The 26,742-nt window shown below is 37.2% G+C and overlaps 1 protein-coding gene across 1 annotated transcript in view; it reads right to left on the bottom strand.

Moving 5' to 3' along the window:
• Nucleotides 1–694: 694 nt before the first annotated feature.
• LOC129742059 (uncharacterized) overlaps nt 695–26,742 on the bottom strand; it is a 75,823-nt gene continuing 49,775 nt past the window's right edge. The window contains 3 exon segments of the mRNA XM_055733906.1: nt 695–1,138; nt 1,257–1,371; nt 11,872–12,032. Coding sequence (XP_055589881.1) covers nt 1,026–1,138; nt 1,257–1,371; nt 11,872–12,032 — 389 coding nt within the window. The 3' untranslated portion in view covers nt 695–1,025.

The raw sequence follows: 26,742 nt of genomic DNA, 5'->3' as shown, positions 1-26,742 counted from the left end.
AACCAGTTTTGGAACCATACAAACATAAATTAAAAGACGTTAACATATTTATCAGAGTTGAGCATAACGCTATTGGAGTGAAAAAAAAAAACCAATTCACAGCAGATATCATCTGAAGTTTATTTGATTTGAAAAAACAAAAACTATCGAAGAATGTAAATTAGGAAAACTCCACCAGGGTCACTCAAACAAAAAAAACGATCCATCCCTTTTATTGCTCCTGTAGACCAAGCAATTCGGAGGACTTGAATGAAACTGTACATGGCTGAGTAAATCGAAGTAAATTTAATACAAAACACAAATGTGACACACAGTACACACATATTTATTTGAAGAAAAAAAAGATGAGTTTTTACAATTCGCGGTATCAATGGTGTAGAAGAATGAAACGAGAGGTGGTATCGATTTAAGATACGCAAAGTAAAATTAGTTATTGATGATTGATATACATTATTAAAAAAAAAAACGCAACGATTTATGATGCACGTGGTGAATATCACATTCCAGTGTTATGACATTGTCCTTTGCGTTCTTCAATTATCCACAGTAATTATGAATACCTACATTCTTGTAGAAGCCTCGTGACCAGCATTCTTGCTTTCTCGGAAAAAATTGACCCTTCATAATTATAATAACGAGATGCTCCGTCACGTGTGCGTTTCATTTGGGTGGTTGCAAAAAAGGCCCTTCAGTAATGATGGAAGTTGGGAGCTCGTTAAAACGAAAAGCCGTAGACGGAAACGAAAACGTAGAATATCGGTATCAGTCTGAATTCACGTTGTTCAGTTTATAAAATTTTATTGTGGATGTAAAGTTTAACTTATTGTTTTTTTTTTAATTGTTACTTCTGTTTATTTTCAGATTAAGTGATAATCCCTAGTGCAAATAATCACCATTCAATTGCATCACTCGGTAAGTTCAAACATTGTTTTCTTAAATCTATATTCCATACTTAATTTCAAATTTATGGGTGTTCTTAATAAGCATTTTGTAAAAAAAATAACATTCACCACATAATCAATTGCTCAGCGACGGCCCAAGATGTACCAAATCAGTCGAAGCGTGTAGAAGTAGATTATTTCCACCATACCCAGTACACTGAATCCGAGAAAAAGTCCGGCCGTTCCACCAATGGACACTGAAAGAGACAAGGGTTTTGATTATTTTAATTTTCTTTCAATTTTCTTTAAACAAATATCCAATTTTTTGGGATGTTTAGTACTTTTGACTGGCAGAAATTTCAGCTTCATGCATACCTAATAAATCTGTAAATGTAAACAGCACTTGTCGGTTGAATCGGATCAAGGGGTATCGCTTCATAACGATCAGTCCTCCATTGCTTCCCAGGAGCTTCCTCGTTCCAATTAGAATCTGGAAATATGAAACATATCTATTATTGCCTATAATTGCAGCGAAAAAATCATAAACGATTTGTCGTTAACAAATTTTAAAAATTAATTTAAACTTTCTGAAAAAAATGTTCCTATCTGATTTGACTCCAAGGGACTCTTCATGTTTGCCCGGAATATCCAAAACATAACATCAGCAAACATGGTAATTCTCGAGTTAATTCACTTTGTACTTTTTGAAGGACAACTAATCCATCCCAAGAAGCAAATAACGCTCTTAAAAGTGTTGTAAATTAAGGATGATATCTTTTACAAAAGCTTCATAAAAGATTTGTGTCGGACATTATTCGGAATAAATTATTCGGAAAACAGATCAAAAGACATCTATACACGACCAGCCGAGTCAACACTCACTAGAAAACGGCATCTTTTCGGTAAGAAAACATAAATTATAATCAGCAGAACTAACTAAATAAACACTATTTTAGTCCCTGAAGAAGATCCAATAAGGATCGAAACGTTAGAAACGTAAATCAATACGTCGTTTTTGCTAAAAATAAAACTGCAAGCCAAAAAACTTCCTCGAAAAAACATATTTCCAGTCGAATTTTTCCTACGAAATGATTTTGAGGATTAAGCTTCTCTAAGTTACAGAGTGGTCACTCATTCGAGAAAGTCAGAAAATGCCGGAAAAAGTCAGAACTTAAAATCCATCGGAAAACGTCGGAAATCTCTCCAAGAAATCGGAAATTTTTGGCTCAGCTGCACAGTTATTATATTTCAGTGCCTCTTATGCCAAGGATAACTGGAAAATTGTGAATCTTCCACTCAAACCATCTTTTAAAAAATTCAACAAAAAATTTCGAGCAACTAAATAATAATAAAATTATTTTTTCCAGTTGTTACCGAGAATAAGCTTGTAGAAATATGAGACTTTTCTATTTGTATTTCTTTGCGGTCTTCAACTTTCGTCTTTTTTCGTTTAAGAAACGTAATGTCGTAAAGTTAAAATTCGGAACATCAACAATTTAACTAAGCACAATTAAAATAACAAGTAACACATATATAATTAAAATTGAACTCCGATTTTGGGTCGATATCTGCATATGAAGTGTAGTCAGAGATTCGAATTTTACCTTAGTTGAATCTTTGAATTTTTCAATGGTTCAGAAAAAAGATTTAGAATTTAACATTTTGACCATTTAGTGAATTTCTAATGGATTTCGGTTTAACCAGGCCGAACTGAACGCCCTGAGTAAATTTTGAAACAACAGCGTTTAAATCTCATTTACCAAACCAAATGAGCGAATATGATTGATGACAATCACTTTTTTGGATTAAAAACTACTTATTCTAATCCTTACAATTCATCATGTTTGTTTATTTGTTTATTTTTCTGGGATTTTGTAACTATCATCATATTTGTCTGTTGTAGGAATGATTTGTACATTATACTGAAGTTTCTCAAATAAATCGGTATCGATTTTTGAATACGGCGAATGCGCCAAGACTTTTGTTTTGAGAAAAACGCATTCCAAGTTTCAGAAAATAAAATCAATTTCCTATTTAGCTGCGTACAATCATTTTCCTAAATAAGTCGCTAAAACGTTTTCAAATTGATTTAATTTCATCACCCGATCGATCAATATAGCTTTTCCATACTAATTACTTCAAAAAATTAATAAATATAACTGTGGACCCTTTTAGCACAGAATGGTGCTCTCATTTTGTTCATTCGCCAAATTGGAGCGCCCTTTTGAATTGCAGAATGACTGTTCGCCTTTTGGATCACTCATTAAAAAAGCAATATTCAAGCAAATTTCGGCTTGATGCGGGTCCAAATGATCACATTAGCACATGAGCACATTCAACGATCTTATAAATGCTGATTTGTGCTTCTCCTCGTCCTGGGAAAACAAATTTCAAAAACATCAATGCCCTTTTTCCATCTCGAAATAACTATTGGCCCTTTCGACCGACGAAATTTTGAGGGGAAATGGGCGAATGAACTGTGGGATTACACACTCATAAAAAAGCTCTTCGCCTTATTTAAAAAATAAAATTTAACTTCACTAAAAAAAGAAAAAATAAAAGGAGATCATATTTACGGATGTAAAATGAAGAGTTTAATACATTTATGTGATTATCTGGATTTGTTTACAGTTGGCGCATTCGCCGTATTCAAAATTCGAGGACCGAAATGCTTATGAGGTCGAATTCCTACAGTCCTCCGGTTTAAAATAAAAACTAATAAAATATATTCAGATGAAATGTTAAGGAGTAAGTAATGTAAATTTTTGGTATTATTGTAGTTACATGGATAAAATTTTCGAGTTATCATCAATCGATTTTTTTTAAATGTGCCTTTCAATAAAAATGAGCTTTTAATCACATTCATACTCTAATTAGAGAATTTCCTGATACAAAGCAAAAAAAAAGATTCCTTTTAATTCAACCACGGTAGATGAAAAGTACAGATACCGGTATTTCGATAGCAACTTACTATCTACTTGGAATTTCCGACGAAACGAAATCTTTCCACTTTGCCTTAAATACCTCTTTGTATTCTATAAAAAGCAATAAGTTACAGTAAATTACTCATTTTCTCTTATATCATAACTGTTTTAAGAAAAAAATCATAAATTTCCCAAATCAGTACAATTTCTGTATAATTTCAAAATTTTGTGCATTTTCTGAATTAGCTTAGGCTTTTTCTAAAAGTTCTCAGTGACTCTAAAATTGGGTTCCTTAGCGAGATGTAAAAGTGCGCCGAGTAAGGGCCAGTCAGTTAAAAAAAAAAATTAAAATGAAATCCCTTATTAAAAGTAGAAAACCGTTGAATAGAACTTTTAAGAGTGATTTTTTAATCGGTTTTTGAAAATCGCGAATTTCGTGAGACTATGCGGGAAAAAGTCGTGGAAATGCGGAAAATTAAAAATTGCATTTTTATTGGTCACCCTGAAGTTAAGTTAAATTTGTACAGCCTGGGTTTTTTCCTATTACAACGCAAAAAAAAGGCAAACATTTAGAATTTTAGTTGACGAGTTTGGTATGACAAATCATTTCCAAAAAAGATTTAAGGTTTAAAAATATCCTAAAAGGCGTCATAGTACCCAAAAACTAGGAATATTTTTAACCGGAATATTTGAAAATTTACAAAATTTTAGTTCGCAGACATGTGAATGAACTTATTCGAAAAAAACTCTCCTTACAATGTTCTTCTTCACTTTCTCAAATGATGGAAAATTTATTATTTGTGTCACTAAATACAAAATTTAAATTTGAAGAAAAAGTTTTGACTCAAACACTATTATTCTGAAATATTCAAGCTATTCATTAAAGTGTATCGAAAAGAACACTTTGTAAACTTTGTCTTAGGTATCTAAATCCAACTACTGAACTTATTGAACTATGTTTGAGATACTTGAATGTGATAAAATTTTATCAAGAAACTTTATTATTCTACATACACGGATAAAAAACTCTATAGGTTGTTATCAAAATTCGTATGGTTGGCTCATCTATATCACATATTTTTGGTTGAACGCATAATATTACTTAATCAACATCGATAACTACAAACGAACTAGCGTTTATGTAAAGTTGATTTGGCTGTAGAGGATTTCTCAACCGCATATCGCTAAAATAATTCATCAGCTAGTAGATTTGGCTATATTTTCCTAGTCTACATAATAATATCTGATAGTTATTTTTTAAATATCACTGATGCTTGACTAGACCTTGAATTTCGTATGAACAAGCAAGTAAATTGTCTGACTTAGAGGAAAAAAAAGCCAGTATTTATTTCTCGTGAAAAAAATCAACCAACACGAAGCGGGAAGGTAAATATGATTTATTTTTTTCAGTTGATTTTCTTTTCAATTTTTTTTAAATGATTTCAGATACATATAGAGATGTGTGGGTGCATTTTGACCCCGAGGGCCTATCCGAAAGATGGAATAATAAACAGCGATGAACAAGATCATATCACGTAAGTTACATAGTATTCTTAATTTATCACAATCATATTTTCATAAGAGCTTTTATTTTATTTCAGGGCGCCGGCAGTTCAACTTCCACCGAAAAAAATAATAACAGCATTTTGTTTCAGGGTCATGGCGCTGGCTCCCCCAGCAGAAGCAAAAAAAAAACGATGCGGCGGTTGAAATTAAAATTCATGCCACTAATCGTGTATGAAATTCAAATTAAAAAAAAAAAAAAATAAATAAAATTGTTTCATTTAAAAAAGAAAAACAATGCATTTTATCTGTTCCAATTAATTTTATTAATATTTTGAATCAACGATTTCCCACGTTCACGGGGAGCAGTATTTACAGTAGAAACAGTCATACGAATGATTAAATAAAAATTCCTGTTGGATTCTTAGCATCGATGCGATCGCTAAATCAGCCATTTATCCTTCCGTGGCAAAGTATCTTCTGATTGTTGGCTTGAATGTATTTTCGGGTCAGAACCAAACAACCATATTTATGTTCATGTAGACGCGTAAAATAACTGATAAATCTATATATTTTTCTGCGTGTATTTGTGTACAACACTCATAACTCGATAACTCAAAAATATTAAATTTTTAGAATTTGGTCCAATCGTTTCTGCGATAAAGAATTCCAAATTTCGGTGTTTTCGGGCGTAGATTTCTTCGCGGTCCTTAATGTGTTATTATTGAAAGGCAAATTAAAAAAAAACTTTTAATTGTTGGATTTGCGAAAAAAAACATCCAACTCGGGTGAAAATGTTGAAAATGTTTTTTTTCTTGAGAGCAGAAACAGATTTATGACTTGAGCTAAAGCTTCTAAAATTATGAAACCATTATAATATTTCTCGCGTGAGCTTTCATTACGTCGTATGGAACATCTCAAGAATTCACAGAAAACTGCTGCAAAAGTTATCAAAACAACTTTAAAATTTGTATCTGACCTAAAGAATATATTGTTCAGGCTACAAATATTCTAAATGGAAAGAAGTTGCGACTAGTTTATGTCAGTTTTTGTATTTTTTCCTAATAAAACTCTTTGTTTACATTTTGTTTCATACGACGTAATGAAAGTTCACGCGAGATTTCATCAAACTTTCTTGACAAACCGGTTTCGTAAATCATTTTATATTTGTTGGAGCTTTAAAAAAAACGTTTCAAGATAACGGTAAGCTTGCGAAAACAAAAGGCTTCCCAGTGTTGGAAAATTTTGACAAGACCCGTTGAAATTGAAAAAAAAAACAAATTCTCCTGTTCAGAACATTCTCATGAAAACTACTTGTTTTTTCATCAATTTACCTACTGTGATTCGACTGACTGACTTATCTTGATTATTTTGGTATTTTCTTCAGCAGTTTTATTATCAATGAACGTGCACCGACAGAGTTCAACTATCACTGTCAAGGTTGTGTTTTCCTTTTTGAAAGTTCATCTATAGCTTTCTCAGTTCACTCGAGAGATCAGTGAAAATTTGAAATTTAAAATATCAAAGGTCAATTTTTTTTTGAAATCTTCAAAAATTGATCGTTGTGCTAAAAATTGCTTCATGCAGGCTGATGTCGCTTCAACTAAACATCGAAAATCATAAACCAAGTGCGCATAAGTGGACCAATGGCCCCAGAATCGGCTAGATGATCGTTCAACACAATTCGGCGGATCTCTTTGTAAAAAAAATGACCTCAAACTCCGCTTACTACTTGACCGCTACTGTTGATTCTAAAAACTAGTCACACCATGTAAGACACATTCTATGGTGCTCTCGAAGGCGTAATCGGCGGCGGTTCCTCTACACCTCGAGGAGTACTCCTGGAGAATCAATCGACCAGGTTTGACAATCCTTATCTGAATCCTAAGCCTTCTTCTTCTTCTTTTTTAGTTGTGGATTGTGGAAATCCACGAATGGATTGGTGACAATGACCATATATCCAGCGGTGTTCTATATTTGTTCGGTTGTTACGTTATCGGACAGAGTTTTGTTTTGTTAGGAAGATTTGCTAATAGTTTTACAAGTTCATCTTTGAGAGTTTAAGGAATTCTAAAATTTCTTTTAAAAGCCTCAAGCCCAAATTTTAAATCCACTCTCAAAACCGATCAAGTTTCCAGCCCAGAATGTCAACGTAGCAAAACAGCCATTCCACAGCCAGCTTTACCTCTGTTAAATATTTGTCAAATTAGAGAATATAAAAAGTAAAATGAAAACCTTATTTTTCTTATTTTCACTAATAGCCATTTCCTCCAAACCATATTTAGCGATCTACTTTTTTACACATTTCCTTACATTTTTATTAATTTTTTGCAAAATGTAGAGAACCTCAAATATAACAGTTGAAGTCTGTTCGGGCTCAGCCGATGGGGGGGTCCGGATTTCGGGGTATTTCTTCCCGTCTCTCGTCGACGGCATCTACCAGCAGCAAGAATGTCCAGGTAAGTCTTCGGCACTTCACTATTCAGTCACCCGCTGCGGGAAGAATTTGTTTTCCTCTTCAAACATCGTTAAGATGTAAAAAACTTGTACTTGAAAATGTATAGACAACATAAACACATAAACGTAGAGCATCAAAACGGTGTAAAAATGTCGATGCGATATTTAGGAGGGAAGATATTATTTTATGAACTTGTCGTTGTACTTTCCGAAATATGTGCAAGTTCACAATTATTAGAGGTCTGTTAACTCTTTGCTTTCAAATGATCAAATTAAAGGAGTAAAAATGACAATGCTTAAAAATCCCAAATGGTCAATGCGGTCACAAACGATTTTCTGGAAGATTTTATGTTTTAAATTTACTGGGGCTTTTTCAGAGGAGTAAATCTTCAATAAAACTACAAAAATGATTTATTGAGATTGAAATTTATTAAAGCAAATCGTTTAGTAAGAGAACTACGTAGCTGTAATTGATTTAATGAAGTTACTAGACTAGATAGCATCATTAGCGAGAATCTCGGATTTTCAACTGAATACACCAAATTTGAATCCAGCGTTCACAATCACGTCTTATAGCTCATCAATCGCGACAAGCAAATCAAATGTTTAATTTTATTTTCACAACAGATTCCGGCATTGTCCTTACCGTCGAAACTATCAGCATCCCGTAGACTCGTCTTTGCTCTTTTAACTCTGGATGTTAATTTATGTTCTCATAAAGGCAGGCATGACATGAAAGGAGGAACGGGTTGAGGCTTTGAGCCTTTAAAAGGACTCAATATAATTTAAGCACCTGAAAAAATTAATCTAAACACTTACCCTCCGTCTGTTTATTTACTTTTTCTCAACTCCTAGTACATTATTTTTTAAGTAATTGTCCTAAAAACATAAAAAATATTAAAATTAACATATATCAACGGATTTGCTTACAAATTTTAAACAAATTGATATTTCTTACCAGCTAATCGGTTATTTCAGAGCCTCAGAAACCCCTCCAACGTTTTTGATATAATTTTTTTTTTCGTTGAGAGATATGAGTTGCTTTGATGTTATTAAATACAATGTTGTGATATTACACTAACAGACATCTTAAAATTGTGCACATCGTTTGGATGTAATAACACGACAATTTTGTAATATAACAACATAAATTCAAATTATTGCATCATATGGCTTACATCTACTACAATTGCATCGTCCATCGTAACATTTTTTTTGCTGTGTAGGTTTGCGAGTAAGCACCACACAGTATGCACGTTATAGTTGCGATTTGTTTAACACAATTGTCGATTTCGGATCGACTATTAAGAAGTCGCTTAGTTGGAGTTAAACTTTAGATTTTATTTGAAGACGAAGTAAAATTCCGTGCTATTCGTTAAACTCAATGATCTATTCTAAACTAACTAAAATGGCTTACATACTATTGTGTGAGACTCTCTCGGCGAAAGTCGTTGTGTTGCGAGAGCGTTAACCTTATGCTAGGGTACGATTACAAATAATGGTGTTTTCGAACAAATTGATTACAGTGTCAAATGAACATAATTGGGACACAAGTTACAATCAAATCGATTTGAAATTCCTGATCGGTGTAGTACCGATCAAACTCATCTACACGGTTGAAATTTAAAATTCAAGACACCCAAACTCGTTTTCGCAAAATTATTGAATAGAGCAAAACTATGGATAGCTTAAAATTTGGTTCGATGTTAGTATGTGAGATTAACTACAATATCCCAACATTTTTTGAAGATCAGTCAATTTTGTGTGAAATGACTATGAGTTGAAAAAAACTCTCAAATATTCGTCTTAACTTTCTTATTGGTGTTCTAAGTTGCGATGAAAATCATCAATTTCAACCGGGAGAAACTATAAAATTCCATATAAAAAAAATAGCAACCAAACCTGTTGCTACAAACAATACAAAATAAAAAAATATTCCATGAGATTCACGGAAAAAGTCTCTGGAGCCGCTTCCGTCTCGGAAACTTGTCAGCTTAAAAGTTTATTGTTCTATTTTAATATTACTCCAAAATATACATATTTAGACCGAGTCTTTTTATGTTTCTATTATAGTCGTTTTAACATCTTTATGTCATTCGCGACTTATATCAAAGATGCAGTTTGCAGACAGTCACTGAAACACTTATCCGGAACAACTATGATCGATGTTTTTTTGGGCTCGAACTCACGGACATCGGCTCAGAAAGCAACTGACTTGCCAACTGAGCTATAACACAAGCCCCTATTAGACCGAGCATTTTTTTTCAGAACTGATATAAAAGTATAACATTTTCGCCCAAACCTCACAACAAAACAGAAGACGAGACTATGCTTTTTATCTTAACAAATTGTGAGGCTGCTTCTTTCCATAAAACTCTCTAAGATTTGATTTTTGTTTAAACTAAAGTAAAAGACCTTACATTGAAAAATGAAGATGATTTTTCAGAAAAAAATATTGAATTTTCCTATACAAACATAACAGTTAAAATTTACTCATCTACAGTTGCGTTCAAAAAAGAATGAAATCGCATGAAGCTGCGCACCCACTTCCAAATTTGATTAGCTGCCATTTCTCTCTCGGTTTTTATTTTTTCATGAAAATTTCACACAATTTAGTTGAACTATCCAACTAACACTCCACAAAATTTGAAGTCTTTAGAATGACGGGAAATTAAGATACAGCTATTCCCGTAAGAAAGGGAAATTTGGAACTACTTCACTAAATTTGCTGCGTCTTTGACAATTTTTATTAAAAAATCTTGAAATTTGGTCCAAAGATGTAAAAATGTTTGATCTAATACCAGCCCAAGTTTCGTCAAAATCGATGAACGTGATCAAAAATAGTGCCGGATTGAAAATGTGGTTCATTATCGCCCAGCAGACGATTTCATTCTTTTTTGGACGGATGTTTGTTTGGAAAACATCGTTATCTATGTATTCTTGGAGAAATGGCAGCTTGGCAAAAGCTTCACGCGATTTCATTCTTTTTTGAACGCAACTGTACATAAACGTTACTTTAAAATTTTGCAAAAAAAATAATGGATGAGTTTTAATTCAAGTCGAAACATTTTAGACCTTGGTTTCCTAGAAAATAAAAAAATACTCCAAATTGACTCAGTCTACTCGTATAGTATAGTATATACATTTAAAATCTTAGTGTTTGCCATTTTAAGTCGGAAAAACAGGTTCCTTTGGCAATCTGATCCCAAAAATTTTAATATCTTCCAGTTCGAAGGGGAAGATATTGAAGTTCACGGGTGCACGGGTTTTTTGAAAAATATCTCTGGAGCCACTTTTGTCTCGGAAACTTTGCGCCCTGGAAGCTTAAAATTAACACGTTCGTCGCCATGGGATCCATATTCGTGTGACGGGTGTATTTCCTGGGAGGCCCCGTCACATTAAAAACGTATGACGTCCTCTTACTCATGTTAGCCGCTCAGTTTAGCCACACGTTGCAAAGCTGGGAGTCTTCTTCTTTATTTTGTCACTACGAGATTTTCTTTGGGCCCGGCATGTAAAACTACCAAAATGAGCGTGGCGACGAACGTGTTGATAAAATTTCAGAAGAGTGTCATGTCCAATTGAAGATTTTGTAACGTTAATTAAATGGATTAGCAAAATTGCGACCTAAGCGACTTTATTATTTCTTCGATATACCAAAGTATCTTACAACGCCTATATTCTTATTTCAACTAATTTGTTTGACATCGCCCTAAGCAATCTAATACTTCGGTACACAGCAAACAAAAATATCTTTCATAATGATTCAAGAAACTGTACACCACTGACTGGAAAAGCAAATTGAGTCCAATTAAGATGACAAACTTGTTCATTAGTGTTCGCCAAAGAAAACAAGCGCATGTCGTGATAGAAAGATTGTAAAGTAGAATGAGCAGACATTCATTAGGTCGAAAAAGATGACTTATTCCCAATTTGTGTGCTATCACACTGGACCATCGAGAATGCACAGAACTGTTCTTACGGTCCACTCTCTCATTATCATCACAGCCATCGTGTAATGACGAGATCTCGTCAGGGCAGTATTAAATGAATTTTGCTACCATACTTCCCCATGATTAGAATTCGAGTAACAACATTGTACCAACCTGTGACCGTTCAACGATAACCTTCGAATCCACGCAATTTTGTTCACAGAAGCAATCAATGTTGTGTCCATTGGTGTCGCGAAATTCGAGGAAAAGCTCGGCCTTATCTGGGAAACAGCTCTGCAATGTTTTGTAATCGCACACTTTCTTCGGTTTGGGAACTATCGAATTGAAAAAAAAGGATAAATGGTGTTTGGGCTTTAAAAACTTTAGTTCACAGCTTGTGACTTGTGTCTTCTTTTTTTAATGTGGTAGTGATTCTGTTAAAAGTTTAGAATAAACAAGCAGTGATCAATAGTTGAAAACCGGTAATACTCACTGTTGTTGGGGTAGAAATGGGGGATGCAGTTACATTCTTTCAGAGCCATTTTAAGTCGGCATTCCTGAAGGCAGGTCCCTTTGGTGTAAATTTTGTAATGTGTTAGGTTCGATTCAAAGTTGAAACGGCAGCCACGTTGGGATACTGATGTGTCACTACAAGAGAGAAATATCAGGATAGCTGATCAGCTGGTGTGAGGAAATACTTTCATATCAAGTTTTGAATCGAACCGAATGAATTGTGATCATGTTTTATCAATTTTTTTTTAACAAATTATGTAAAACAGTTTACAGATTAATAATTGTTGAAGACCCAACATATTGCTTCTGCTTACTCGAAATGATCATAAGTGACAAGATTGAAAACAAGAGATGGCAGAAAGCTGCGGAAAACTTTTTTTTAAGATCTGTATCTGTAGTCTGTTTTACTGTTCGGGTAAGTGACCGCTTAGAAACTTTTACTAGAAATCCGTTTTTTAGACTGCGTTGAAGTCTCAAATTGGACATCTAATTTTATCCACGTTTTTCGAAGACCTTGCCCTTGGCTTCTAGACCAACACTCATGGCAAGTCAGTCTCACTTGCTTTTTTATCATTTTTTTCAGTTAAACGCTGGAATAACTTTTATTTTATTGTAGTCAAGAGAAAACTTTGTTTTCAGTTCTTTATTCTGATGAACATTGAAAAAACCCCAAGTCACTTTGTGCCAATGCACAAATGATCGCAAGTCGGTCTCATATGAAATAAATCTTCGCATGTCGGTCCCACAGACATGAGGACTCAGCAAATGATATTCAACAGAGTTAAAACGAAAAAATAAACCTTATAAAGTGAAAAACTTTGTATTGCCGTTGCAGTGAAACAGCTCTGTTGATAATTTTAATTTAAAAAGCATACAAGTGAAGAATTCCCGTTGGGCTTTTTTACGATTTTTCATTGCTGTTTTTCTTATTTGAACAAAAACGCAAATGGGACGGACTTTCTATGAGCTGTCGTGAGATCGAATCCCGGTTGTTAAAAAACCTTGTTACATACAATGAACGGTGGTGGTTTAAGCATGAGTGAAATGCTGAGGTTGGATCTTTTCAGCGAAACTTAAATTTCCCTTAAGAGATCCACCTAGATATTATTGTGCTTGTAATGCTACTATTTAGTAAACAACTGCAACTTCAACCAATAGTGCAGTGGTGTCTTGTTGCATAGCAAAGTAAAAATAGAAACGCGATACATACCACAACAGGCTCTCTTCTCAACAGAAAAAAATGGTGGCTCCAGAGAGTCTTCCTAAGCAGACAAACTGGTGTTACGTATCTTCGAAGCTGAATGTCGCAGAACTTTCAAGCGGTGGGTTCATCATTCATTGATTCAGAGTACCAAATGTACCAAATGCATTCGGAATTTTTGGATTTCTGCTCAGATATGTATTCTAACGTTGTTTTTTATTGAACTAACTGATCCCGTGCGAACTCCGTGTAGCTTTCAACCATTTACCATCTTGATGATTAGTTTGCGTTTGAATAGTGAATTCGGTGCATCACGAAAATATTGCATGGAATATCAAAATGTATTTGTATTCTTTTTTTTTTACTTGAAATTCAAAATATAGATCAATTGGCTGTTCGTAACGATTTCGAAGGAATTCTCGATTTTTTCCTGTAGCACGGCTCATAAGGCGGCGCGCACCTACTTCGTCCATCGTTTTAGCAATCTTATTCCACCAGGTCTTCATCTGATTGATGTCTTTGACAACCTTTCTCTTTGCATTGAGTCTCCTCTTCATGATTGCCCAATTTTCTCAAAAAGGCGGAACTGGAACAGTTGGGTGGGTTAAGGTTTTTCGAAACAAACTGGACCCCTTTCTCTGCAAACCATTTTTGAACGACTTTACTGTAATGACAGCATGCCAAATCTAACCAAAACTTTATCGGTCGTGGGATCGAATGAACGGCAAAATTCGTTTTTGGAGACACTCTTTTCGGTATAGTTCCGACGTCATTGTCTTATTTCTTGTAACGAAAACTTTCGTTTATTTGCCACAGCTACAAATGCCCTGCCCAAATTATAAATTTTCGTGCAAATTTGTCGGCAAAAACAATTTTAAATTTCGCTGGAACGTTCTCTCGCGCCGGGGCTAAGTAAATTTTTTGACCTGGAATATGTCCAAGTAGACTGAGTCGATTTGGGGTCATTTTTGATTTTCTCAAACCCTGGGGTCTTAAAAGCTTCGTCTTGGTCCAAAACTCATCCATGATTTTTTGTAGAATTTTTAAGTAACGTTTACATGAGTAAATTTGAACTACCCCTGTTAAACAGACATTATTAGACATATTAGACATATTAGACATACATATTAGACATACCCCTGTTAAACAGCTAATAACTTTTTTGTCTAATAAGATACAAAATAACAGTCTTCAACAAAGTTGTTCAGCGGAAAATTTACTTATGGAATTTTATAAATTGGCACAAAAACTGTCAGCTGCTTCGGTTCCACAGAAGAATTAAAAATGATGTAGATTTTTCAGTACAAAATATTCAATTTTCCCATACAAACCAAAAAGTTCAAATTTACTCATGTAAACGTTAAGGGCCGTTCACATACCACTTGGACAACTTAGGGGGGGGAGGGGGGTATGGAAATGTCCACGCTTGTCCACGGAGAGGGGGGTAGGGGTTTGGGTCATGTCCACGTGGACAAACTTACTTTCAAAATATTTTCTAAAGGTGAATAAATATCAAGATGTTCAAATCAAAATCTTAAAATGGCATATCTTTCCAGTTTAAGTTTAAACAATAAGTAGATACTTGAAAGCAAGTAATAAATATGATAATTAAGAAATTTAAAAATTTTAATTTTTTTTATATCAGGAAATTCTTATTCGGTTTTGAAAATCAGCCATTTCTATAACAAAAAGGCAAAAAATGGTGTTTTCTAACTGTTAAATTATAGGTATTTAAAATAAAAACTTTTTCAAATGTGTCCACGTGGACATCCGGGGAGGGGGTAGGGGTTAGCCAAATGTCCACGCTTGTCCACGGAGGGGGAGGAGGGGGTCAAAAATCTCATTTTTCTGTCCACGTGGTATCTGAACGGTCCCTACTTAAAAATTCTACCAAAAATCATGGATGAGTTTTGGACCAAGACGAAACTTTTTAGACCCCAGGGTTTGAGAAATTTAAAAATGACCCTAAATTAACTCAGTCTAATGTCCGAGTCAACCTTGACGAAGGTTTCATCTTCCATCAGAAAAAAAATCACACTATTCTGCTTTATGGTCCGATTTGGCTGGTTGCTAGCTCGATACCACTTGATTCTTTCCTGCAGTCGAATTTTCCTCAGGGTACTATGAGCAGCACCGAATTTTCTGGTCTTTAAAATCTTTCGGCTTCCATGTTGATTGTTTGCAATGTACAGTTGATTTGTGGAATGTCAAAAATATATACGTGAAGCTGACAAAATTTCCGACACGCGGGCGCCAAGAATTCCCAATTCCGTCCACCCGAAGCGCCACAATATGAGAAAAAAAATTGTTCCAAATCTAAATGAATCAAGCTTTATGGTGTGGAAGACAGTGCAAGAATATTGAATTCGGCATTTTTAATATGATTTCTTTAAATGTCTATGTCATGTTGGGGAGGGAAAGCGAATTTCTCGGTTCTGACAACGGTTATAGCAATATCGGCAGGGCCGGATTAAGCCGTCGGGGGGCCCGACGCAATTTTTCTTTTTTTTTTAAATGCTATCTCAGAAAATACAAAACATTTAAACGTTTAAAATAGCCATGTTGTCTGTGTAGAAGATGGTTTCTGGTACCTTCAAATAAAAATTGTAAATCAATCACGTGCAAACATTGCAGAATAGTTTAGGAATTTTTCAAAAATGAGAGCTCTGAATTGAGCATAAAAATTACAAATAGGTATCATTCTCAATTTTTTTAATACTCTTATCCTTATACTAAAATTCTCTGATTTAAAATAATGACCGCATAGATTTTTTGAATGTTTTTCATTCATAATTGAACGCCGGTTACCTTAAGGTAATTTTTTACCTTATGACAATTGGAAAGATTTGAAGAATAGAATACAAAATTTAAAAAAAATAAATAAAATAATTAAATTTAAATTCCATAGAGATACAGATAAAAGAGTTTATGAATTCACAACTTTAAATAAGCTTATTTTCACAATTCAGTGTCTCAAATCTAAATCATAATTTACAATCAAGTTTTGAGAAACGAAATATGAATTAAATAAAAAAATAAAAAATTAAAGTTACAATCAGAGCCAAAGCAGAAATTGCACTAAATGTGTACTTCAATTTTATATCTTTTAAACATAAAAAAAAACGTTTTCATGAGATGTTTATGAATATGATTCTCATCAGATCAAAAAAATGTTATCAAATTGTTATTCTAAATCTGACAAAAGTTTCAATCGATGCCCCCAAAGCCAAAGGGGTATAAGATAAAGTGTTTAAAATACAGAATCAGTTTTCATTGAAAAAAGTCAGATAAGTAATCCAAATTAGTTTAGTACCTTAAACTAAGATCCTGAGTTCTCAAAATTCAGAAAAAATCCATGAAACTGAACTTCAGTTACTGAAGAAACAATACAAGACTTGAAAATCTCAATGAATTGAATCTGAAAAAATATAAGATGGAAAAAACATAAAAATATTCATGTTAAAAGAATCACTCAAGGATATTAGCAACTCAACTATGAGATTGTTTTAATGATAATTTGAGAATGATCATTTGGAAAATGATATGCTGAATTCAGGATATTTGTAGATGGAAAAGTTTTGGTTAAGTCAGTTGAAAATGTTTAAATACGAAATTTAAACCTAAGACAGAAATCGGTGTGGAAATTCACTTAAGAAACTCTATTGTCGATTGGTCCAATTTAAGCTACTACAGTTTTTTTTTATAGATTTTTTTTTCAAAAATTCGGAGGAAAAAAAGTTTAGAATTTATCAACAAACGGATATTTCAATATTAATGGATGAAAAGTGAAAAGTTATAAAAATACCCGGTACTGCCCGGGTCAAATTCTGAAATGTTTATCATATAGCTTCTCTGTTCTCTCCTAGCACTGTGAGCCAGTTTTTACGAAATAAGCTGCTTTTTTAGAGCAGTAACCATTACTTGGAAAGTTAACGTTATAATAAACATTCTAATTGGGCAAGACGTTTCTACGCAATGAAAATGAGGAGATACTGAGAGAACATTCTGACTGACATGGGGAAATTGTCCCTTTTGCCTTCCCCCCCCCCCCCTTAATTCGGCCTTGAACATCGGCATGCACTACATCAGTGTGTGGAATTTCACACATTTCAGAAATAAGTAGACCAACACATTGCAAAATGTGTGAAACGATTTATCAGTGTGCTGCAATTAAATAAATAGTTTTGAAGCACTGTGATTTTATAAGAGCAAGTTCACTGGTGTTGGGAAAAGTGGTAGAAAAAAAGTGGTCCTAAAGCATGAATTATTATTCTTTCAATCCTTTTTCTCTATTTTCCTTCTATCCATTAACTACTAGGACGTGGCCGGCGTCGTTATTGATGTGTAAAAAGAGAGCATCAGTTTTGCTTATTATTGCCATTCATTTGACATCTGGACAAAATTGATGGTCTCGGTCAATCACGAAGTAGCAACCATTGGCGATGTGGAATTCGTTCTACTAAACCACGCCTGCGATCATTGAATTTGAAATGCGTTTGTTTTGATGAAAAATTCATTTGAAGGTTGACGAAGCTTATAAAGAACTATTGATTTAGAGTATTTTTCATGTTGCATTTCAAGTTCAATGTTTTAAGGTCGATGCTCAAGCTAAGCTATCTTATTTCAAACAAAATATTTTGAACTTCAAACTGCTCTTAAGCTATTTCCGGAATAGATTCTCAGTATCAAATCTATTTTAGAAATCTGAATCGCTTAAAGGATTTTCGGAATTCAAATAAATTCAAAACAGAAAACTCAAATACAATGTAATTCCGAATGCTATTGAATTAAACATAATAAAGTTATTGATTCTGCTGAACAAAAGTACAACGTCGTTCCCATTCAGCTTCACAAAAACCGAAGCAAACTCCTATATATTCGATCTGACTGGGAAAGTGAATAATATCCCAAAAGACACCCTCCTAAATTCTGTAGAACAGCGAGCGCTCTCTTGTGTACATCTCAATCTTGAATGTGTTGAGTGTTTTTCATTACGATTCCCGGAGCAGAAATCAAACCAAGGGCATATTGTGTGTACAACATGCGCTAATTGCTCCACTTCATACCTGCACCTTCTTGTGGGAAAGCCCTTTCCTTCTTTAGTCCAATTTAGCATGCAGTAGAAGAGCAACGAATCAAGTAAAGCACTCAAACAAGCCAACTCTGCACAGCACGTTAGAAGTCTGAAAGTTAAAACCTAGTAGGTACCTACTAGTTACTAAAGCGTTTGTGAGCGGAGCACATCACATTACAAACAGCCAACCCAGCATCCGACCAACCAATCTTCGCGGAGAACATACCCAGGATGTGTGCCCGAAAGGCGCAGCAGCACCCGCTCATCATTATGGGAGCTAAACCTCAAAGTAGCGGCATGAACCCCTCTCAGCCATCAGACCTTGTGATCCGCAGGGATCCGTCCATCGTCCCGGGTACACTCATTTGCCATCTCGCCTTTCGCGAAATCTGTGTGCATAAGCACATGTTTGTTGTGCATCAAATAACTTATAGTAAGCACGACAGGGAGCGGGTTCTTGCTTCAACTTCAACCCATTCCGTCTATAGGTACCTATCCGAAAGACAGACGAAAACATCGACTCAATGCTTCGACCAAACTAGAGCTCGGTGTTTCCGAGAACGAACGACCAGTAGCGCAGTTGATGCGAATTTCGTAGAATTGTTTTGGTTATTAAAAAGTGCTGTGGTTTCAAATACAAAACAATAAATCGGCGCATCTTGAGACGGTAGATTTTTTGCATATTTAACCAATTTTGAAAATACTTATGATTTGATTTTTTTAAAGTCAATATTGAACATCATTGTGATGTTGATTTTTCGTTCATTATCCTCATCGTAAAATCAGACGTTGCATATACAAAAGGCGCTCAACATAACCACAAGAGTTTCGAGAACTAATCCGTCACGCTCTACTGGCTGGACCCAGGGCTGGAAAACAGAAAAAAAGCGCACAAATGTCAAATTGATCTGATTAAATCACCGACCAGTGAGCGAGCAGGTTACAAATGTTGTTTCATTAGGTAACTGGCAAAGCTCGTCAAACATCGTGTTTTGCAAACAAAAAATTCTGTTAAAACTTACGATTTGTTCGGATCCTCCAGAAGATCCGTTTCACAAAAGCGTTCTAGCTGCAAAAGATAGTTGCCGCTTCGACCAGAACCAAAACATTGCTTGTTTTGGTTCTCCACGCTTTGCATCAATTCGTAATTGAGAACAATGGATTGATGATTGTTAAGCCTAGTCCACACTCGGCAACTTGAACTGCGATTTCGGTTGCTGAGACTTGTTTATGTTTACATCTTGGTTGTTGCAGGTCTCCTATACTTGTCAGGAGACTTGAGACGTGCATCTCATCAAATGTAAACATAAACGAGTCTCAGCAACCGAAATCGCAGTTCAAGTTGCCGAGTGTTTTTTTTTGTTGATCACCCAGGAGGTAAATCCTTTTAACGGATTGCATTCCAAGGCACGGCGAGCGACCGAGTCCCCACAGTATGCTACTCTGGGTCCATGGGTGCAATTGGAAGACTCATGATACTAAGTACCCCTACGCCATAAAGTCCACCTGGGGCCTCTGGTCATAATTCCCATCCGGACCTGCATCGAAGGCTGTACCCGAGATAGGAGACCAAGTCCGGGCTTAAGCGCTCATCGGCTAACTCAACTTCAAGTCAAAACTCCAGCATATATACCCTGCCTCTTGTTACGATTCAAGACTAAGAACCTCTCCTCTGAAGACTCGAGGTCAGGCCTTTACTCGCAACTCGCGAATCGCTTGGTTTACACGACTATCGTGCGCTCCGCCTCTGTTCGAGACCACTGCAAGAGACCAATGACCTCTCCTCTAACGACTCGAGATCTTGGCTCCGTTTGATTTGGCTCGAGGCCCTCTCCTCTTTGCCCGTCCGTGTTCCGAATCGAGAGCAGTTTATCCTGGATACGCGCCTGTCACAGCACACGTCCGGGGCTTTACGAAAAACTATTCGGATGATTCCCGCCGAAGAATTCATCCTACACCGACTCATATGACTCACCCGCCGACGTACTTGAAGTCACTCTACCGAGAGTATTTCGCGGCTTAAATACTCTTCCCAATAATATACGAGTTCGACTGCGAAGAAGGCCAAGTCTTATCCCTTTAGCTTCCTTCGTAGAGAGCGCGTTATACTCAGATATTCCGCGGCGGCGGGGGTATCCTACACAACGTTCACGACGTACCTAACAGCTCGGCATACGCAGAAGGTAGAGTCTTATCTTAGTAGGCTTTACTGCTAGGATCTGACGCACACTACTCGAATTCCCCACGCCGAAAGGGCATCCTACTCCGACCGTGGTCTGGTCTTCCTCCTCCCTTTTGGCTGGCAACCCTAGGATTTTGCCCACCGTGTGCCGAATCGATAGCAGCTTATCCTAGACTCGTGGTGGGTCTTTAACGCTTGCCACTCAGATGAATCTCGACGGTGATGTCATCCTACCCGATTCGAGTGGCTTATCCGACGGCGACGGGAGACCACTCTACCCGAGAATACTTCGCGACGTCAATACTCTTCCCCCTACCAGTTCGACTGCGGAGAAGGTCATGTCTTATCCCCACAGCCTCCGTCGCAGAGGGCGCGTTCGACTCGGATACTCCGCGACGGTAACGTTGGAATTATCCTACATACAGACGCACGACGTACCAGGCAGCTCGGCATACGCAGAAGGTATAGTCTTTTCTTATACTGCCAGGATCGGACGTACACTACTCAGATGCTCCTCGACGAAGGAGTCACCCTACACCGGTTGCGGACTGGTGCTGGTTTCAACTCCTCTGCAGGGCAGCCATGATCCGGGTGAACCCATCGCTGACCACGCGCCTAGTATTAGCATTCTCACACATCCTCCGCACGATGTTATCGGCTGTCGTGTCTGGTCCGCAGGCGGCAAGCATGTTAGCGCGTACACCTTCGAACCTCGGACAGTTGACCACTACGTGCTCTGGTGTCTCTACTGTATCACCGCAGGTTGGGCAGAATGGCGAGGCCTCGTGTCCAAACCGATGGTGGTACTGCATGAAGCATCCGTGGCCAGTCAGGAACTGTGTCATGCAGAAATTCATCTCCCCATGTCTCCGGTCGATCATGGATCTTACGTTAGGGATCAAGCGATGGGTCCACCGGCCACGTTCCGAGCTGTCCCACTGGTGCTGCCAGTTGGACATCGAGGTCTCTTTGGCATGTTTCCGCACATCGGGCATGTGGCTGTGCTCGTAGCAGAAGATATCTTCCTCTAGCAAGACCGAGATGGGCATGCCCCCGCCACATCATAAGCAGCTACCGAGGACACCGTTCGGTATGCGCTGCTTACTCGCAGGTTCATCAACAGCTTCACACTGCAGAGCTTTTGCAGGTTACACTGCCTGCTCAAGGCTGCCGCTCCGTACCGCAAAATGGACGAGGTCACACTCGCCAGGACCCTCCTTCTGCTGCAGCAGATCGCCAAGTTATTCGACATGGCCAATGGACACGTCGAATGGCATCCACCGTACAGAGGCCTTTCCGAAAACCGAACTGTTTATCGAATAGGCCGCTAGCACTTTCGGCGTAGAGCTGGATCCTGCTCTGTACCACCTTCTCTAACACCTTTCCAGCAGTATCCAGGATGCATATCGAGCGATTTACTGATGGGTCACCTGGTGGCTTGCCCGATTTTGGCAGGAGCACCAATCGCTGCCGCTTCCACACGTCTGGGAAAACCCTATAATCCACGTACTGTTACAGTGACGACCGGAACATTTCAGGATGTTCCATGAGCCTTCACTGCTATATTAGGGATGCCATCCGAACCCGGAGCTTTGTTCAACTGAAGAGACTTAGAGATGTCGTGCAGTACCATCAGTGAAATCTGCTCCTCCTCACTCGTATCAAAGTCGTATGGGACCCTCGGCCGTGTAACTTCCCCGTACTGTGGGAACAGCTCGTTGACGATCTTTCGCAGTTTGTTCGGACATGATTCCTGTGGCGCACCTCTGCTCCGCGTCTTCGCCATTACAATCCTGTAAGCGTCGTCCCAGGGGTTTTAATTGGCGTCCTCACAAAGTTGCCTGAATCGTGCCTTTTTGCTCGCCTTGCCCTGCAGAGGGCAGACCTCGCATTTGCGTAGGGCACTCTTCGCTTCGCTCTTGCTGACGGGGACCTCGTTCTCTGCTACAGCTACAGCTACAGACGAAGATCCCGTTGACTTTGGCTATCACGAAGCCTTCCTCTCCAGCAGACACCACCTCTTGTATGGGATATCTTCCTGTAAATCATATCGCGGCCAGTTTGGCTTTATCGGTTAACCAATTACTGCCATCCGAGGTCCTACGATACGGGTCTGCCACTAACGCCACATCCAACTTTTGGCCAAGTGGCAATGGTTGAGGTTGAGCTGGACCGCTTCTACCCCCGCGAAAGTGCAGCCGACGTGAAAGCCGACGTTTTGAAAGGCGGGGCACCTAGAGTTGCCAGCCCTGTGTCCTCCACCGCAGTGGAGACACTTTGCGTCCTCGCCTCGGTGCAACTAGCCACATGATGGCCGGCTTCACCGCACCGTCAACACAAGCCACTCCTATCAGTGCCCTTGCAGGCGAAAGACTCTCCACACAACGGAAACACCTTTCCGATTGCTGGGGGATGGCTATCTGACAGATAGACCTGCCCACCTCTGGACGATTTGCCGGGTGTGGATGAGGCTTTAATGGTAGTTGATGATGATAAACACGGTACAAATGTTTACATCATCACACTGTGAAGAAAAATTATTCAAACTAGGTTCTTGGTAATCCAGCAGTGTAACCAGATATTCTGAGTGGTTAGCTGAGAATATCACACGGAAATGAGTAGTAGCTATCGCTAATGTGATAGCCTGTAGTTTAAGGACTAGGCTAACGAAATTGAATAAACGATAATCACCCATGGGGTGAATCATCCAATAGGATGAAAATCCTTGTAAAAACTCAATTCCACCACTGAAACCTGAGTTAAATATTTAATTTCAAAAAATTCTTTACAGTTCGGCTGCCAACAGGGAACAACAATAGCAATATCAAACTGAAAACGGGTTCGATGGCAGGAGCAACAACAAGAATAAATGCGTTTCTAGTTCGGCTGCTAATTGAACGACTTGCTGCCAGGGAGCAACAATAACAATAAATGCGTTTTGTTGGTTTTGTGTTCGTCTTCGGTTGTTGAATTCCATGAATTTTTGAGATTCATGAATGCTTGAGTTTGATTTTTTTTTAGCTTCAAACGTTTCGAGGTTAAGTGACCAGCAAACAAAGAGGAACCCATTTGAGGAACAGTCAAATGAATGTGACGGACCAAAAGTCTTCACAGTCACAGCTTCACACCTCATGACGATGGCGGGTCGCAATCCTGCACACAGCAATTGATGAGCATCACAGTGGAGTGTCTATGAAATTTCATCCTCTTGAATGTTCTTACTAAAACGACATTACTTTTCACCGATAAAGCCGATAAATTAAATAATAAACTTAGTTTACGGTGATAAATTTCTTAACATTAAACAATACTTAAGGGTATTTTTGATATTATGTGGTTTGAATGAATATTGAAAACACAAAATCCAATATTCCATTTATAAACAAGATCTTACGTCCATGCTCCGGAAGCTGCAAAAACATTGCATTTTGCTGGTGAACTTTATTCATAAACAACATTGTGAGCTGAACATGCGAAACGACGAACGCCCGACGAGCGAATTCTAAATGCAAGACTGAATAACGAAATGTTTAGTAAAATATGACTGCAGAAGTTTATGGTCTACAACCAAACAAAAGTCTGCACCCGACATTGACTTTTGCGCGCTGCAGCAGCCTAAACGCACTCGGGATGCTCTCTTTGAACAACGAACTGCAAATTTGAAGCTTCCGTTCATAATGCGTTTAGCTAAAAATAATCGGAACCGAAAAAAGGGATTGTAACTAATGTATTTAGCTTGTGGCAGCTTACTGCAAGCAGGATTATACACACGTTCAAATCAAAACAACAAATTTCCACGAGAAAACCTTCATTATATTCGAATGCGGAAATGGGGGTTGCCATAATTAGTGGGTGAATGTTCGCATAAAGTTAGCTTTGTGGGATGTAAAAATCTAATTCGCTTGGATTTTAACACTATCCTCTAGTTTTTCCAATTACGCTCACTTGAAAAACTGTTTTGATATTGTCGACAATATTAATTTATTTCAAATGCGTAATTTTGATACACAGTAGAACGACATTGTTGTTATAGCACAGAATTATATTTACCTACATCGTTTGTTTGATATGTTTCAATTTATACGAATAGCAAACCTGTTCACATTTGTCGATTTGTTGTAGTTTTTCTTAACGTCGCCTTCCTAAATAAGGATTTTTTCTACAAAAATCGATTGAACGTGGTTGTAACTCATAAACCTTACTCCTAATATTTTTTAGATAGATAAATAAATGGAACAAGGCTACCAAAATGTTAATATTTTCGTTAGCTGTGCTGTTGCTTTTGATAACTGCTTGTCGAATAATCAAAATGTTATATTAATATGTTTTGAAAAATTCCGCGCCAAAAGTAAGTTTCTTTTGGTTTTAAGCCGATTTTAGTGAACCCCTTCTAAATGCTAGGTTAGGTTTAGAGGGTTGAAGCAAGGACTACCCTACCTGAAAGTACTTTAACGTAGACCTTAAACCTGGCTTCCGTTTAGTTATTAAAGTAGATTGTTATTAAAGTGCTGTGTCAGTGTCGATTTTCAAAATTGATCGAAGTTAGATAAACCGTTACAGCTAACCCAATTGTCTGAAAAGGGAACTGAAATAATCACACCTAAAACTACGGGTGCTTACAAACATTTGCCTCCCTTTTCTCGCATCAACCAACCGTCGAAAGTTTTTGATGAAAATCTATAAACAGTCGATATCATACATATGATTGCACCAAATAATTGTTCTGCAACATGCCGGCTTGTACCGGAATGCTTCGAACATGTGTCACAGAGACCGTTCGGCAGGCAGAGATAAGCTAAATCAGCAGGAAAAAAGGTACCAGCAACATCATCACATGCCCCCGAAAAGTACAAACCGGAAAACTGACACAGTCATGAATCGGAATGACACTCCAATTAGAGCCATTTTCCGGTTTTTAGTGGATGAAACACAGTCAACAGTATAGTGCAATGATGGGGTTCTGTCTGGGAGGGGGATGTGGGCCCTTGTTTGGGTGCACTAGGGTCTAGGATGTTTCATTTTTTTTTATGACTTTAGTGTGACAAAAACAATCGAGCAAATGGTGCGCTTTTTGTATGATTGACAATATTTTTCCCTGTTGGGCAGCGAGAGAGTTTTTAGGTGGCAAAATATTTACGCTATATTGAAGTTAATAGAACAAGTGTGGGGTTTCCAATAAATTGCTTTTAGAATGGCTATCAACTAAGTGCACGAACCATTAGAGAATACTCACGGAAAAAAACTGAACATTTTCAATCCCACTCATACCGCATTATTCATAGCAGCGCTCCAGCTGGCCAGCTTTAGAAGTTCTTAACAGCAGTATGCGGAATCACATAACAATTCGTACGCTCAGAAACTTCGATCGAATAATCTTTTATGTTCTCAGTTAATCAAGAATCATGTGTTTGGCCATTTTTGTCAATTTTCAGAAATTTCTACTGTTGTATTTGGTATTTGAAAGTTTTCGTAAGTCTTGTCGATGATTTTATTATAATTTTTTCCAGCGCACGCGGCTACTTTGCACGAAATACTTTTTCTTTTTGACGTGACTTGAGAACACTGGCCCCACACCGGAAAACCAGACCAAGGTTTTTAGAAACACAAGGTTCTCCGACTTACATAGTAAGTAGGCGAAGTGTACACGCGCTCAATGAATTTGTTTGCAAACATAAGAATATTTGCTCAGCTGTTCAGGGGTTTGTTGGTAAACAAATGCCCTGAGTTCCGTAGTTTCAAAACCAAAATGGCTGAATCGGGTACCCAAATAACCAGATATCGTAAAGTAGTGTTCATTGTAGATTCTATAAGCATCCAGTTTAGATTGGAATTGTATAAACATCATGTTGTAGCTAAACCAAGTTATGTTTTATCGTTTATGGTTTGTATAGTTCATGATATACAATAACATTTTGTTAATCGTATAGAAAGATCAATAAACTTGTTTTGAATCGCTGTAGAATTGTGTAAAGCTCAATATTTAATCCCACAATTAAGCAATCTTTCATGTTTGCGATCTATGATGACATATTATTTCCATCGAAGGTCGTACAGTAATTGTGAGAACATCGTATA

Source organism: Uranotaenia lowii, chromosome 2 (assembly GCF_029784155.1).
Source record: "Uranotaenia lowii strain MFRU-FL chromosome 2, ASM2978415v1, whole genome shotgun sequence".
Classification (NCBI taxonomy): domain Eukaryota; kingdom Metazoa; phylum Arthropoda; class Insecta; order Diptera; family Culicidae; genus Uranotaenia; species Uranotaenia lowii.
This window is presented reverse-complemented; position numbering and strand designations above follow the sequence as displayed.